The sequence below is a fragment of the Solanum dulcamara genome, chromosome 10 (assembly GCF_947179165.1).
Source record: "Solanum dulcamara chromosome 10, daSolDulc1.2, whole genome shotgun sequence".
Lineage (NCBI taxonomy): Eukaryota > Viridiplantae > Streptophyta > Magnoliopsida > Solanales > Solanaceae > Solanum > Solanum dulcamara.
The window spans coordinates 73,403,429-73,421,182 of record NC_077246.1 but is presented as its reverse complement, the minus strand read 5'-3'; the positions used below and the strand labels follow the sequence as shown (position 1 = coordinate 73,421,182).

The 17,754-nt window shown below is 33.2% G+C and overlaps 3 protein-coding genes and 1 pseudogene across 4 annotated transcripts; 1 reads left to right on the top strand and 3 right to left on the bottom strand.

The window, feature by feature from the left end:
• Window positions 1-151: 151 nt before the first annotated feature.
• Window positions 152-2,377, bottom strand: LOC129871412 (zeatin O-glucosyltransferase-like). Its single transcript, XM_055946322.1, has one exon. The coding sequence runs from the start codon at window positions 2,323-2,325 to the stop codon at window positions 454-456; it is 1,872 nt and encodes a 623-aa protein (XP_055802297.1). The 5' UTR covers window positions 2,326-2,377; the 3' UTR covers window positions 152-453.
• Window positions 2,378-9,468: 7,091 nt separating this feature from the next.
• On the top strand, window positions 9,469-13,406 carry LOC129871443 (zeatin O-glucosyltransferase-like). Its single transcript, XM_055946354.1, has 3 exons — window positions 9,469-10,899; window positions 11,696-11,702; window positions 12,988-13,406. Exons 1-3 carry the CDS (start codon window positions 9,723-9,725, stop codon window positions 13,223-13,225), a joined length of 1,422 nt encoding a protein of 473 aa, XP_055802329.1. The 5' UTR covers window positions 9,469-9,722; the 3' UTR covers window positions 13,226-13,406.
• Window positions 9,484-9,595, bottom strand: LOC129871840 (U6 spliceosomal RNA; annotated as a pseudogene).
• A 670-nt stretch (window positions 13,407-14,076) lies between the features above and the next one.
• On the bottom strand, window positions 14,077-17,440 carry LOC129871573 (glycine-rich RNA-binding protein 4, mitochondrial-like). 2 transcript variants are annotated; one of them, XM_055946528.1, is made up of 5 exons: window positions 17,207-17,440; window positions 15,210-15,278; window positions 15,010-15,131; window positions 14,725-14,802; window positions 14,077-14,556 (listed from the first exon to the last, which is right to left on the bottom strand). In XM_055946528.1, exons 1-4 carry the CDS (start codon window positions 17,298-17,300, stop codon window positions 14,755-14,757), a joined length of 333 nt encoding a protein of 110 aa, XP_055802503.1. In that variant the 5' UTR covers window positions 17,301-17,440; the 3' UTR covers window positions 14,077-14,556; window positions 14,725-14,754. The 2 variants fall into 2 exon arrangements, with proteins under 2 accessions (XP_055802503.1, XP_055802504.1); XM_055946529.1 differs by having other exon boundaries at window positions 15,025-15,131; window positions 17,207-17,437.
• Between the last annotated feature and the right edge of the window lie 314 nt (window positions 17,441-17,754).

Here is a 17,754-nt window from a genome sequence, read left to right as displayed (position 1 = left end):
CCAATGCATTCAGATCAGACAAGGAATTCTCAACTTGTAACAAAGTATCTGAAAATTATTAGGCCATGGGCGCGTTGTGATGAACTTGTTACATCAGAGATAGTTAAAAATGCTGTGAAAACATTGATGACTTCAACAAAGAGAGATGAGATGAGGAAAAGAGCAGTAAGTTTGCGCAATGCTATTGAAAATTAGTGATGAATGGTGGCATCAACCGCGCTAAGATGGATTCCTTCATCACTCACATTACTCATTGAAATCAGATCTATTATTAACAATTAGTATATGAAATAATAGTAATTTATACAAGAATTCAACTATATATTTTACAGTAAAAACTTCTGTTTTATTTATGAGTGACTGAGAAAATAGCTATAGTACTACGTGCGTAAATTGGAGATACATCAACCTTCATTGAATTTCACAGACTCCAGGACATTCATACGTCTGATTTCAACGAGTAATGTGGGCGATGAAAGAATCCATCTCAGCGCGGTTCATGCCCCCATCCGTCACTGATTTTTTGATAGCATTGCTCAAATTTGCTGCTCTTTTCCTCATCTCATCTCCCTCTGATGAAGCCATCAATGTTTTCACAGCATTTTCAACTACCTCTGATGTAACAACTTCATCACGACACGCCCATGGCCTAACAATTAGTCCAATTTTCAAGTACTTTGTTACAAGTTGAGAATTCCTTGGCTGATCTGAATGCATTGGCCAAGCTGCTATAGGAACTCCAAAGGACATACTCTCCATACACGAATTCCATCCGCAATGACTCATAAAACCGCCTGTTGAACTATGTGCTAAAATTTCCAATTGTGGTGCCCAATCTCTTACTATAATCCCTCTTTCTTTTATTCTCTCTTCATATCCGTCAAGCAATTGTACTTTTCTAACATCACTTGTAAACACATCTCCTTTATCAGCATCTCTGAGCACCCAAATGAACTTTTGGAGACTCTTCTCTAGTCCAATCGCGAGTACTTTGATTTCTTCATCACACAATGAAGTAGTCGTGCCAAATGACACGAAAATAACTGAGTCGCGCTCTTGTTTGTCAAGCCAATCAAGGGACTCGTGGCGTTTGTTGGAGCCTTTGCTCTTCTCTTGTGGCTCCATGGGGTTGAATGGACCTATAGCCCATTGCTTCATGCCATCATATTCTTTGGCCATTAAATCAAGGTACAAACTTTCAATCACTCTTGATGAATTGTAAAGTTCACCACAATTGATCTTCCAATCAACTTGTTCTTGTGTCTTCAAAAATTCCCAAAACTCTGGAGGAAAAGAATCTCCAATTGTTGGAATATCCTCATAATTTTCAGTTCCAGGATGTAAAGGCTTTCCTTTGAGTTCCCACAAGTATGAATATGACATGAAAGCTGAAGTACTATTGAAACAGTAGCACTCTGTGTTTGGTAATTGTGGCAAATCTTGAACTACACATTTCATCAAACTATCATAAATGACAACAACTTTGCGATGATTCGCGCTTAGAAGTTCGCGTACTAGCAAGCAAACTGGCTCGCGGAGATGGGATGTGGCGTAAAATGAAGGTAATAGCTGGTTTGGAAATTTGAAAGAAGCATTAGGATTAGGCAGAGGAGTTTCAAAAGGTGTTTGATGAAATTCATGGAAATGAATTTTTGTTATGGTGAGTGGATCAAAGCCATGAGCTCTAATTTTTGCTTGTTGAATGTGAGATGTGATTCCAATGTAATATACTTGGATATTGTACATGGAAATGAGCCTAGAGAGGTGGAGGAGTTGGTTGAGATGGCCTTGTGCTGGAAGTGGCACCATGACCACAACCACCCGGGCGTCGTCTCGCAGTGGCGGAGTCAGAAATTTTGCTATAGTGTGATTTTCTAGTGAAGAGTGTCCTCCTTCGACGTCGGTTGTAGCCTCGCCCTTGACGTCTTTCGCAGCCACCCGAGCGTTGTCTCGCAGTGGCGAAGTCAAGAATTTCAGTATAGTTTGATTTTTCGGCAAAGGGTGTTCAATTGACCCTCCTTCGCCACCGACATCTTGCACAATATTTTGGCTAACCGACCACCCTTCATTGGTTTTAGCTCTAACCCTGATGTCTCGCATGCCATTTTGGTCAACTGACCACCCTTCGTCGACTATAGATCCTCCCTTGCCATCTTTCAAACTATTTTGGTCAACTGACAATCCTTCACCGATTATAACTCCCCTGACATCTTGTGGACCATTTTGACCAACTGACCACCCTTCGTCGACTGTAGCTCCGCCCCTAGTTGCTTCTTGCCCAATATTTTGGTCATATGTATTTTTTGTGGTAATTTTTTCAGCCATTGAGCTATATTAGAATAGAGATCTCTAGTGATACTCAAATATATATATATATTGAATGAATAAGAAAAGAGTCCTTTTATAAAGAAACAAATGGAGTAGAACCACAAAACAAAAAGACATTTCACTACCAACATAGGTTGTGGTGCAGTGGTGGGACTACTTCATCCTTAACTAAAGGTCTCGGGTTCGAGCCCTATATATAGAAAAAATTATGTTGGGAGCGCCACCCCCGAATAAGCACTACAGTGCGCGATTCGAATTTAGTCGGAGTTCAACGGCCGGGCTCCAACCATAGGGAAAAAAAAAGACATTTACGATTATATATATTCATGCAAGTTGCAACGTGGTGCAAAGACTTCCATTCATACATCTTTGTCATATAGCTAAATGGTAATGGCAAGAAACAAATATGACCAATTAAGGTGGATAAATTTTGCAATCATTGAGAAGTTTCTCACCCATACATTCAATAAAATCAGGATGAAGGTTCGATATTCAGTTTTTAAAATTTGGTTTCGATATCGACAATTAAAAATAGATATCAAATATGAAAATTTGAAAATTAGGTTTGAGTTAGTTTTTGATTTATGTCCATTCATAAATAAGGTGCAAATTTTGAAAATAAGGTTTAAATCTCAACGTGGACAAGAAGCATTTGATCATTTCTTTCTATCTACCTAAATTTTGGTGGACAATAACATATATATATATATAAATTCATACTAGTCGTAGGATGCATCATTCATTTAGACAAAGCTATTTTTCATGTCGTCTCAAAATAAAAGACTTATTTAAAAGCATCTTTAATGAGTTAAAAAAATTAAAACTCGTCAAAAAAACTTGTAGCAATATACTAATTAAAGTGAGTTATATTATTAACACAGTACATATTGTGTCGTTTTAATAGAGATCATTTCAAAGAACGTTCATTTATTCGTTTCTTTAAATGTTGATCACATCGTTTATTAAAATTTGTGTGTTCGTCATTAACAGAAATTACTCAATACCTACGCTAGTGGAAGGCAACAGATATACTCGATACAATAATCAAAGTGTGTGTAAGCTGGGAAAAAAAAGATACCGTATTATTAAAAAAATAATAATAAAAAATCGTCAAAAAACTGGTCCCCTTTACTACAATAGCTCTGCAACGTGATGATAAACTGTAGGGTGTGCGGATTTTGATTTAACCGATAAATCGAATCAAAAAATATTGTTGGTATTGGTTATTGGGTTAATGATTTTTTTATTGGACTATTGGTTCAATTTTTGTGAAGTAACGCTAATTGATTAATCGAAAATTGATAACGAATATTTTGTTGATTTGATTATCCGTTTAGCATATTTACAAACTAATAAACTGAACCTATAATATATAAAAGGGAAACTTACATAAATATATAATATTAAGAAAATATTTACCATTTATAGCAATAAACATTTTTTTTCAGTGAACACTTATAATACAATTTTAATACATATTGCAGAGAACTATTTATAAAACATATATAATACAAGTTTTATAGATGGATAATACATTTATCACATATTTTAATAGATTTATAATACATTGTGTTAGTTTCTTACTACACAAACATAATATATATTTTAAAACACTTATAATACATTTATATTGTAATCATAATTCACTTTTAATACAAGTGTAGATTTATCATAGTATTGCTATATATTGCTATAAATGATAATAAATAAAAAATATTGCTAAAATCGGTAATTAATTTTTAAAAAGTACTCAATCAAGTAATTTTTCCTATATAAAATCGGACCAATTCTAGTTTTGTGCTACCTCTTCATATCAAATATAATGGGCCGGCCCAAACCATCAACAGTAACTATTGGAACGCTCATGGGCCTAAACCTGTTGTTGGAGTTGGTGGGCTTAAGAGGGCCTATCTAGCCCATATGCTAAGAAAATGATTACTTCGTAATCGGGCTTATGAATCGAACAAGGGTTGATTTACGCAAATGTCCCCTTTTTAGGTTAGCGTCTAAATTTTTGTCTTTTTTTAAAAAATTGTACAAATATAGACCTTAAAAAATTATTCTTTCGAACAATGTTCGACTCAAGTCTAATGTTTGCTCATGTGTTGTTTAACCTTATAGACAAAACGTTATATTATCGTTGAACTTTTGCGATAACTTACAAAATGGTAGACAATGATTTAACGTTTTTTAATAAGATTTTCAGTTTTCTAAACAAAAAAATATCCTTAGACCGTGGTTTAAAAGATCTACAAGTTGCAAGAAAAAATAAAAGAAGGTAATTTACGAAACAGCATTCCCATAAAAGGACAATCGGTGAAAATTTCACTCAAACAAGTTGTCCAACAAATTTAGCCACTATATGTGTAACTGACTCATACAACACCAATAAAAGACGAAAAGTTAAAGTCTACAATAAAAATGACCTTAAAAAAACATTAATGGCAAAGAAGAAAAATGTTCACACCTTACTAATAACTTCTTATTTAATTAGGGCAATAATTGGATCACACGTAAAATTATGGATGTCACTATAGAGTAATAATAAATACTTATTCTTATTCGATGTTTATATCAAATTAAATTCAATAATTTAAATAGAAATATTTATATGCCTATATTGGTACAAAACCACATTAGTTTAGTATTATTAAATTGAGATAATTACATAGAGAGACTGTAACTGATATACATCGACAATATTCTTTAATAGCTTGACAATAATAATGTCTAACCTCTTGTTCAAACATAGTATAATCTCTTTTTTTTAATTAAAATCATTCTATTTGATTCTATATAATTTGGTAGTTGGAAAAAGATAAAGAGCATTAATCCTCCCTCCACCCATCCCCAATTTTTTATAACATGTGCTTAATTTTGTCAAATGCTCACTTTTCTCATTTTTACCGTACCTTATTTTCATCGATCATATTTATTATGTCATAATGAATGACGTTCATGTACAGTATAAAATATGTGTTAAGTTGACGCAGTTTGAATATAGATGAGATGTTTTGGTAATAATCTAACAAATTTGATGGATCGTATATATGTTTAACCTGTCATTGATGTATAAAAAAAAAACAATAGAGTAACTCATTGCACTTGGGATACTTGAAAAAACATGAATGCATTGGACCCTCACCCCCCACCCGTCCACCCCCCACCCCACCCCACCCACCTCAAATTCTTTTTGACATGTGCTTAATTTGAAACCTTACCCACATAAATGTTGTATGATAAAATTGTCGGTATTTTTATTTGTTATTCAGTGTTCGATGTCATATTAAAATTCGATTAATGTAAATTTATTTCTTATTTATTAAAAGTAAATTATTTTTTATTTAAAAAATTCATATATAGAGTTTAAATTTAAAATCTTTAATTAAAATAAAAGAAATTTTATTCATCTCACTTGCAATATTAGCCAACTCCCATGTGCAGAACAACTTGAGTGGCCAATTTATTTGGGTAGATACACTTTACAAGTCATGTCACCACAACATATAATTCTTGTTTGTATTGTTTTTTTGTTTGTTTGTGTTTTTGATACGATATTCGATATCTATTTTTTTAGCACACCACATGACTAGAATGAGATTTCTTTATCACGACTTTGAAATCCAAAATTTTTATCCAAAATTTTTAGTCTATCCAAATATATTCTTAATATGATATGTTATTATCTGTCTTTTATTTAGCTCGCATTTTTTTTCTAAGAAACGCGCCTCATATAGTTAAGAGTATTTATGCACTTTACATATAGGATTTTCTTCTTTTCAACTATTAACATGGGATTCTATTTGTACATCTAATAATCTTTCTCTAAAACTAAATACTCTAACTAAGTTCCACATGCCATCACCAAGGTTAATGAACTAATCTAGATATTCACTATGCATCATCTGGTGGCGAAACCACGTATACTTGAGGAGTGTCGATCAATATTCCTTCATCAGAAAATTATACTGTTTTTAGCTAGATAAAATTATATTTTTCTGTATATATATATTACATATTGACACTCCTTAACTTCTTTATATTTTGACACTTCTAAATCGAAATTCTGATTCCGCGTCATCCATATCATTCAAAGCATATATGGTCATCAATACCCACGTGCTTCTTTTGTGTAAACCAGCCAGTAAATGAATAAAGGTAGTAAGTCAGAAACCACGTCATGTCTATATTCGTCTCATCGAATTATTGATTTTGATATAAATTATTAGACTATAGACCAATTCGATAAACCTAAAAGTCTTTTAATTTTTTTTTAAATTATTCTATGTCTGAAATTCACCGACCAACTAATTTTAATTGCGTCATATAAATTCACAATAATTATTTTTTTGAAAAAATCTTTTGAATCTTCATAGTTGGATATCATTGAAGTGAGAACAATAGGGTAGGGCCATTTTTATATATATAAATATATTTACAGCAAAGTAGACAATTGACGATTCTTTTTTTAAAAATTCAAATATTAATAATTTTGATAAATAAATTTTATTTCAACATATTAGGCGTTTTAGAATTAAGTCATTTCTTAATTCAATCATAAGGAGGTATTTATTATTAAATTAAATTACTTATAACTATGTCTGAGCTACCAATATTATTTAAGACTAAAAAACAACTGAAAGTTTTAGTCACATTTTGCTGTTGATAATAGTTTCTAAAAGGTAATAATATAATAAATATCTCTTTATAATTAACAATACTTCATTAATTATGGTCCCATTTTTATTTTTTGCTTTTATTAGTGAAACATTTGGTAGGATGTACATAATTCCCTCTTGCTCCCACCTCCGTCCACGTCAGCTGGTTTATATTGTGGATTTCGAGTCATAAGAATATATTCAAATAAATTGATAATTAGATAATAAAAGTTATTATTTAAACTAGTTGACGATTAGCATAAAATTTGTTGTTTTGTGGTGAATTTTCATAATACAAGTAATAATTAATGTTTAATATGTTTCCACAAAAAATATTTGACTGCATTTTTCAATTGAAATGGAATATTACATCTAATCTATTTCTCATCAATAATTGAACTAACGACTCATGAATGTTATTGGGTTGGGAGAACCAATAACTCGAAGGAGTTATTGAGGATTTGTATAATTGTTTGTTGGTCCCAAGCCCGAACAAAAGAGGAGGATTTCAGTAGGTTAACAATCAACGTAAAACGTATCATATATTATATAAATATCATATTAATTGATTTTAAATTAAAAAAAACAATTGTAGCTCAAGATATGTATCAAATTAATCAGCAATATTATCATCTAGCTATTGCCGACCACAGTGTTATTATAAAAACTCTCTGGTCCTTACCCTACATTACTTCTTTTTTTAAATCTTTCTGTTTTCTAATTGCAATTTGCAAATAAAAATAAATTAAATATTTATAGTTATTATTTAGTAAATTTTGTAATATACAAGGTACATATTATTATATTCTTCTGTCTCAATTTATGTGGCACTTTTCATTTTTCGAAAGTCATGCAGTTTAAATTTGACTAGGAATTAGTGCATGGAATCTTCAATTTTTTTGAAATGAAATTTATATATTTGTAAACTACGTAAAAAGTACTATAAGTCACAATAATTGACAACTCAAAAATATATAAAAAAATTACAGTAAAAAATAAACTTATTTAAATTACGAAATCCTAAAAATGCCACATAAATTAAAAACAAAAAAAATATTAAATTCACGTGAATTCATAAGATCCGGTTGAATTATTGCAAATAGGTCATGAGAAGCTTGTCGTTGGATTTTGAGATGGTACACTGTGTCAATGGCACAATCAAAAAAATTTAAAAGTATTAAAATGTACGTCACAATTAGATATATATTTTGTTGCATGGCCTATTTTGAGACAACGCTCCCCAAAAAAAATTCTGCGATCCAAGATTTCTGATTAATATATTATATATATTGCCAAACTAACATTTTTAAAATTTAGTTCATATCAAATATAAGATAAGATAGAAGCATGTGTCAAACTAATTAATAACCTGTCCTACATTAAAATCTTTGCATCATACTATCTAGACTTTTTTCTGTGCATTTGCTAGTATTATATTCATAAATTACAGCTGTCAAATCACATAGTATAATTTAATGTAATAGTTTATTGCATAAAACTAACAAATTCATTTTATCCCTGTTCCAATATCGTCTGGCTATGGATTAAAAAAAATATCATTTTTGTCAATTAACTAAATTAATAGATTCATTTATTCTTAATTAGAAATCTAGGTTTATGTCTTGAGAATGAAAATTCCTAATAGAAAACGCTTTCACTTTAAATAGATCTTAACATAAATCTAAATTAGCTAGGTTAGTGTGTTTTAAAAATCAGATGGTTAAATTAAAAAAAAAATCAGTGAAAAATATTCAATTTATGCTTTGAAATTTGACTCAACATAAAATTTAAGGAAAAAAAATTATTTTGAAACATGTAGTCTTACCATGACATATTTGTGTGGCTATAAAAACATGTCATCAAGGATAAAACAAAAACCTTTAAAGTTGTATTGTCACCACATATAAAAAGACGTCATTCTTTTCTGTACAAACGACTAAATAAATAGTACCGCATAAAACAAAAAAGACATGGACCCCCACCCCTAACAACTAGTCTCCCAAACAGGGGTGTATGCAAAGGGGAGTCAATGGGTTGACGTGAACCCATACGCTCTTTTCGAGATCATATATAGTAGTGTTATATTTTTTAAAAAATATTAAAATATAAATGTATGAATCCATACTCGAAATATCATTTAATTATTGAGTGCATCTTTCTAAGTGAGATTAGAAATTTGAATCTTATATATATCTTGTTTTATTTTTCTTTCTAAAATTGGGTAATACCTCTCTAATTGGTTATTGATACACTTTTGGCGTTATATATAGGTAGTTTTCAAGTTTCTCACATTCAAAATTCCTAAATTTTGTGGCATTGTAATTTTTTTAAATAATTAAATCAAATGTGTGTATGAATCAATTTTGGACCAAATAATTTTAACGATATTCAGTGATAAGAATCTAAATGTCAAACCGATCAAATTTATATCTTAAATCCACTTTTTCATAATAGTGCACTCGAAATTTTGGATACGCCTATGCTCCCAAACACACAATAAAAGGGGGTGCGTTCAAACCATTTCTGAAATTTTGTGTTATCATTACACAAGGGCTATGTAATCTTCTCTGTATCGTTCCAATTTTATCGGAGGTCCCTTCGGGGAGGGTGAGTTGGGACAAGTTGCTAGCCAAAACATTGAACCTAAAAAAAAAAAAAATCAACCTCCTATATATAAATGTAAAGCACATAGTATAGATTCAAAATAAAACATTTCATATAGTATAGTTCTCTATAATGGCCTCCAGTATTCTCCATTTCCATAGCCAAAAAAATCAAGAAATCATAGTAGTTGTTGTCCCTTTTCCAGCACAAGGTCATCTAAATCAACTTCTTCAACTATGTAAACTCATTGCATCACACAACATACAAGTCCATTATGTTACAACAATGACACACACACATCAAGCTAAATTAAGAGTTCATGATCCATTTTCATTCATAAACAACAATATCCATTTTCATGAACTCTCAACACCATTCTTCAAATCCCCTCCTCCCAACCCGAATTCCACGATCAAATTCCCAAGCCATCTCCAACCCTCGTTCGAGTCTTCTTCTCTTCTACGTAAGCCTTTGTCCAAACTCCTACGCGTCCTCTCGTCTAAAGCAAAGAGGATTGTCATCATCCATGACTCATTAATGGGATATGTGGTTCAAGATTTTGTCCACTTGAAAAATGCTGAGGCCTATGCTTTCCATAGTGTGTCAGCATTCACATTGTTTTTGTTTATTTGGGAGAATATGGGGAAGCCTTTTGATATTGATGCAAATTTTCTAAAAGATGTTCCATCACTTGAAGATTGTTTTAGTCCTGAATTTGAGAAATTCATTAAATCACAATATGATTATATGAAGTTCAATTCAGGGAGGATTTACAACACATGTAGAGTTATTGAAGGTCCTTTTCTTGATTTGTTGTCAAAGGAACAAATAAGTAATAACAAGAAGCAATGGGCCCTTGGACCATTCAATCCTGTTTTAGTACAACAATATGGGACCAAAAGTTGTCACAAGCAACATAAATGTCTAATTTGGCTTGACAAACATGAGCCAAACTCGGTTGTATTCGTGTCATTTGGGACCACGACTTCATTTTCCAATGAACAAATCAAGGAGATTGCAATCGGATTGGAGAGGAGCAAGGTGAAGTTCGTTTGGGTGCTGAGGGATGCGGATAAAGGGAATGTTTTCACGAAGGATCATCAATCAAGAAAGATTGAATTGCCAAAAGGGTTCGAGGAGAGAGTTAAGGATAAGGGGATTGTGTTAAGAGATTGGGCGCCCCAATTGGAAATATTGGCACATTCTTCTGTTGGTGGTTTCATGAGTCACTGTGGATGGAATTCATGCATGGAGAGCATTTCCATGGGAGTGCCAATAGCCGCGTGGCCAATGCATTCGGATCAACCCCGTAACTCCGTATTGGTCACGAAGATTTTGAAAGTTGGCATAGTCGTTAAGGAGTGGACACGTAGGCATGAGGTGGTGACATGTGGCATAGTGCAAGCAGCAGTTGAAAAATTGGTGGTGTCAAAAGAAGGAGAAGAAATGAGGAACAGAGCAATGGAATTGAGTGGAGCTCTTAAGAAATCAGTTGAAGAAAGTGGCATTAAGAATATGGAGTTGGATTCATTCATTTCTCACATAACAAGGCAAATTTGATCAACTCTAGATCAAATCTACTTGGACTCTTCAAAAATGTCGACTGAAAACGTATCGGATCTTCTAAAATTAGTGCATAAGGATAACATAGATGTGACAATATTTTTGAAAAGTTTGAACAGTGTAGATCAATGCATGTACCATCTCCATTCAATGGTTGTCATTGTGCCACAAGGGCCTTAATTTATATACATTTAGTAGTGCATGCTGTAGGAGGTCGTTTGTCTTATTTATACACATCTAGTATCTTTTAGAAGATCTACCTATGTAATTTTATATTATCAAGTTTTATAATGTAAACTCATCTAAAATCAATGGTCAAGATCTTTCCACGTGTCTTCTAAGCTCCTTTGGGAGAACAAGCATGAGACCCGCTGCATACGGCTTATGCGTGTACTCCTCGCAGTGACATTATGGTCCCATAAGTTAGATAAGAAGTTTAAAGTAGTTCCTAGAACAACTTGTAGGACAACTTGTGGAAAATTATTTTATATCAATGATTGATTATGCAAATGGATATATATAAATTATTTATCCTAAGATAGTAACTATGTAGAACTAATTAAATAGATTCATGGACTATATATTTTATGACCACATTCATGTTACCTATTCAAGAAAAAGGACATCCTCAATATGATTTCCAACTTGTCCTATGTACATTACATTGTCTCCACCTACAGGCTACAACATCCCATTCTACTAAGTCAGCGGAGAATCGGATTCAGAATTTTGAGTTAATGAGTTTTGAATTTTAGAATAGACAGTTTATTAAGTTCTAAGTATATACATATTAAGTGAATTTCTTAACAAATACGATATTTAAGAAAGAAAGAAACAAACAATGAATGAACAAACTAATCAGTAGCAATTTGAAACAAGATCATGAAGTAGTTGTAGTGATTGTTCAACTTCAAGATCAAGGTCATTTAAGGTGTTGGCTCGAGCCCTGTCCAAAGGACTTAGAATCATCAGGCTAGGGCTCGAACCTACACCTAATATTCGTAGAACAGGATCTACAAACAAAATCATTTATCATAAAACAATCACATGTTGTAAGTTTATAAAGAAACAACAAAATTTAACATATGCAAAGAATTGAGGAATGTAGACAAAATCATTTTATGAGAAAAAGCCTAGGTACATAACCAAGATTCAATAATACAAGCATGACTCCTAAACTCTGATACAATACTTCTGCACTACATACTTTTCTTTCATCACCAACTATTTTTTGGTCCTTGTACAGAACCAAGATTCAATAATCCAAACGTGTTTTAAAGGAAGCACACGTTTTCGAAGATCTGGATTTGGTAGCGTATCCTCCTTTCACCTTCACACATTTTCAAAGGTTTAAACTTGCTATCTTATCCTCTTACATATGTACATACACACTCGCACGCTAACACATGATTCAAGTAACTGAAAAGCAGTAGTAATTTGGATTGAAATTTTCTATAACAACTTTTTTATGGATCGTGAAGTAGTTATAGTCATGGTTCCAATTCCAGCTCAAGGCCATCTCAATCAACTTCTTCAACTTGCCTGTTTAATCTCCTCAAGGCCAAACAGAAGTTCATATGGGGTGTTGAGAGAAGCAGATAGAGGAGATATTTTTACCGCGGAAGCTAGAAGATTTGAGCTGCCAGAAGGGTTTGAGGAAAGGGTAAAAGTAGGTTTAGTGGTAAGAGAATGGGCACCACAACTCAAAATCGTGGCTCATTCTTCCACAGACAGGTTCATGAGTCATTGTGGATGGAACTCTTGCATAGAGATCATTTACCATGGGTGTGCCTATAGTTGCTTGGCCTATGCACTCTGACCAACCGAGAAACAGTTTCTTGGTGACGGAAATATTGAAAATAGGCCTGACTGTGAGAGAGTGGGAGAAACGCGAGGAGCTAGTAAGTGCATCCGCTATTGAAAATGTCGTGAGGAAGTTGATGGCATCTGAAGAAGGTGATGCCAGTAGGAAAAGAGCAGAAGAATTGGGAGAAGCTGTAAAGCGTTCCACAGAAAAAGGGGGTGCTTCTCGAAAGGAGTTGGATTCTTTTATCGCGCATATCACAAGATAGACTAGCTTTTCACTAGAAATATGTTTCTTTGATCTTGGAAAGTTCAGTATCTGAAACTTTTTATGGTTATCTTATTGCTTTGTATTTCTCTCTTAATGATCTTGTTTACATTTCTCAGTTGTTTGCATATTCATATGTTAGACTGTTTTATGACAAGACTTAGTTCATAGATTTTGATGTATCCATATGTCCTATATTAGACTGTTATACGTTATAGGTACTTTTTAAAAGCAATAATTGGATGTATACATATATCCTATATTAGACTATTTTATGACAAGACTTGTTCATAGAAAGGTTTATTCTGAAACAATTTTAATAGTTGTCTTGGAGCATTTGGTCATAAATATGTCGTAACATTAGTAATCATGTCAAGTCTCAATAGACAGAGTTACCCGGTAGCTCTGTTGGTGGGAGGTAGCAGTTGTCCTGTGGAATTAGTCGAGATGTATGTAAGGTGGCAATGCATTCCCTTGTTATTTGTCCATCCTAGTATAGTTGAAGTATTGTTCAGGTAGTTTTTTGTCTTCCGATTTCTGTTATTATTTGTTATTTCTTGTACTTCGACTATCATACTATTTTATTGTAGTTACTGTCGTGTCACTATCTGTTGTTTTTTTTACTATGTGTTATTTCTCGTACTTTTATTACTTCTTTTTATGGACTGCTAGTTCTATGTTGGTTCAAGCCTACCACAACCCTTGTTCTCTTTTATCTGATTTGGGACCGGGAATGTGAGCAAGCTCACACAAGCGGTGAGGATTCATATAGTTAACTTCAACTTGTTTGAGACTGTGGCGTAATTGTTGCTGTACTAAAATAAACTCTGGTATAAAAAGTATGTACAAGTCTTTTATGACAACCTGTATCATCCACACTAATAGCATAGTGTAAGTGCAGAACTCAATTCCTTGTTCAACTTTTCCTGCTCATTGAGCAAGTTGAATGCCTATATACATTGTTGATACTGGAGTTTTCCTCCCTCCAAAATATCAAAACTATTGCAATTAAAAATTTCCTTCTAACAACTGTAAAAATTAAATCCTCTTAACGATCCTCGCTATTTACAGGAAACATGAATTCGCCTAGTAGGTACAAGGGAAAAAAGAAAATGGACTAATTAAAGTTTGATCTGGACCTGTTAGACGACTAGCTGACTACCATCAGAACGTCGGGCCAGCTTGCTGTAATCACTTGCCTGACACACGATGCAGAGTCATGGTATAAGACACTTTTTGGTTGGTGGATGTATGTCCCTCGACTAAATTCCCGAATCAAGACAATCTTCAATACAACTTTCATGGATGAAAATCGCTAGTTCTTGAACACACCTAAGTCAGTATATGACATGTTACTTATTATCGAGTCATTTGAGAATTCTTAGCTGAAGGTAATCAATATTGCAATGAAGATGACTACGTGAGCATATATCAAAGATCGATGCTAGTGTGGGAATAAGCAATAAGACATGACAACGAGTGCAGAATCTAGAAACTTACGAGGAAAGATGAGATTTAAAACCCTCAATGTCATCCTTTGTGGGCATAACTGATGCGAATATTTCTTCCATCCAATAACTAAGAAACATAATAAACATAAACTGTAAGACAACAAGGAAAGACAGTCCAAAGCAGTCCAGAAAAAGGAGTAACGGAAGTACAAGAAGCAACAAATAATAACAAAAACAACTAATAGTAAAAAAACAGAAAATACAACAAAACAATACGATAGTCAAGGAAACAAAAACTGTAAGACAAATATAAGAATATAGGTAGCATTTATACCACTTCCAAACTTACTTGACCATCCATTTCCTTCAAGGCGTTGCTAGCTGCAGTTTCCGAAGTGAACTTCACGAACCCATATCCTTTGGATTTTCCACTTTTATGATCACATATTACTTTCACTGAAAGTTAATAAGCTTATACTTCCATCTAAAAGCAAGTCGCAAGAACAAAGAGAAGTATTGTCATCCATACATTACCTTCAATTATTTCACCATGTTGCTCAAAAGCTTGTTTAAGAACAGGTTCATTGGTATCATAACAAAGTCCTGAAAGAAACAGACTTCGTGTAAACAACAACAAACAACAACATACCCAGTATAGTCCCACATGTTGGGTCTGGGGAGGGTGGGTGTACACAAACTTTCCCCATCCTTTGTGGGGTAGAGAGGAGATTTCGCGTTAACAAGTATCGAAATTTATTCTCATTTGTACTGTCATTCGGTTTTTAGATACGACAACAAGGTGTTCATCTGGATTTGAGCTTAAATGCAATTGCAGTTTTTCGGGCTTTGCGTTCCCTATATACTGTAAAACATTATAGGATACACATTATATCTCAACTCTTAGAGTTGAGCAAATGCAAGTTCCTCATTCAACAACATAAACTTTGACGGGAAATAGTCATTGGCAAACATGTTACCACTAATTCATTATCAGCCCCAAATTCTAGTTCTGCTTATGCTCAATTAGCAACATAAATTGCAACTGTCATCCAAACAGCACTCTACGCCATGTCATTGGCACTCTCCGGAAGCAAATTATGTCTTTCATATTTAGTGACCAGAAAAAGAACCTAACTTTAACACAACTCCAGTAAAGGTAGTACACCACTGGATGTGCGGTAGGTGCACGTCACAAGTTTGAAACCTAATTGTTTAACCAGGTCTGGTATTGAAGAGGCAGAGTAATGGACCCCATTGTCTCCGCATCTCGAAACTGAAACAGGGGATTTCTTGATTGGTTAAGAAAACAACTTTAATACCATTAAGAGGAATTGCATGTTGTTACAGAAATTCGGACACTCTGGGCAATATTAGAGCAACCATCTCTAGAAATACGAGACCAGAAACTGCTGAAAGTATTCTTTTACCTCACACTCAGTAAAAAATTGTAAGAGTGAAGAATCTTTAATACGGAAAGATCAGAGATTTTCAAGAATGAAACTATGTTTAGTTTTTTTTAATGAAGAAATATCATTAAAAGGCATCCAGTAGATGCAAATAAATACAAGCAAAAGAGATGTTAGCTCCAGTAAAACATTTGACTAGGGAAGTGATAGAATGAAACTATTACATCAACATCCAGGAAGAAATCAACTAAGCACCGATCTCTAGCTTCACATGTATCAGAGTAGTTTTAAAAAAATAAAAGGACTCATATAAGCTAAAAATACTTCAGCAAATAACAAGAAAATTTCTGCACTGACGACATACATTATCACAGAGCTTCAAATCCTAACTTGACAAAAAATAGAGTTAATTATCGATATTAACTTTCATTTTACATCCCACATTTCTGTCCCATTAGAAATACTGCTGAAGTCAAGCTCGTCCAACTATTCAAAAATATCTTTATGGAAATGTAACTGCTTGAAAATTCAGCTCAAATGCTAAAAGTGCTTTTCAGCAAAGCTACTAAAATTCAGTTAACGGGCTCTAACTCTAAGAATGCAGTAATAGCAGTCTCAATCCTCCGAGAACCTCTAAAGCAAAATCCTAATTTGCATCAAATGACAAGTTATTTAACATTGTTGGAACAAAGCATACCCAAATAGAGCTAAATGAATATAGAGTATTCACATAGTCAACCCCAAACAGCTTATAATTGGAAACATAGTTTCAATAACTCTTCAATTACCATGCAGAATATGACTAAAAATTTGAACTTTTTTTTCAAGAAAAGGTAATACATAACATTCAAGTTGAATTGAAGGAATACAAAACTAAAAATTACCATATCCACAGGAGGGACACAAATTACTACTAGTTGTTTCACTGAAACTATATACCCCTTAATTCTTAACCAGAGCTCTCGAGCCTGGGTATAAAATCGCCTTTAACCCCTAAAGTGGGACTTTCCGGCATGAATCCAGATTAATGAGACCCCAATACAGATACCGAACACCGAGTGAAAACCCCCCCAAAAAAACTATATGCCAACCATGATATACAAGTAAAGAAACAGTAAAACAGACCTCCAATGAACAATTTGCTACAAGAATGGCGAGAAATGACAAATCTAGCAAGTGGGGTTTGATAATTTAGGAAGAATTTATTGAAACGTTGCATTGAAAGCCACTACAAAGGGAAAAAATCTCGTTTTTGCTTGTGTTCTAGAACTGTCCAAGCTTTTTCTCAGGTGTTCTTGAAGTGTTCTTCTATTCTTTTTTGGTTTTTCGGGTCAATAATCAAATGGGCCTTTAAATTGGATTTTGAAGCCCAATGGGCACATTTGTGATTTGTGAATTGTGAGTAAAAATATGAAAAAATTACCAAATTACACACCTTATATTCCTATATTTTCAATTATTCTCTACCATTTGTAAAAATTTCAAAAATCCATCTTTTGATACATAGGAATGATGTTGATACATCGCGATTTGATACATAAGTCTTTTTCATGATACATCGCTAGTTGATACAAACCAAACACAAAATGTATCAAAACTGTTATTTTTGTTGTGTTCATGATATATTAAGTGTTATAAGCTGATTCATAAGTTTTATTGATATTACAATGTTT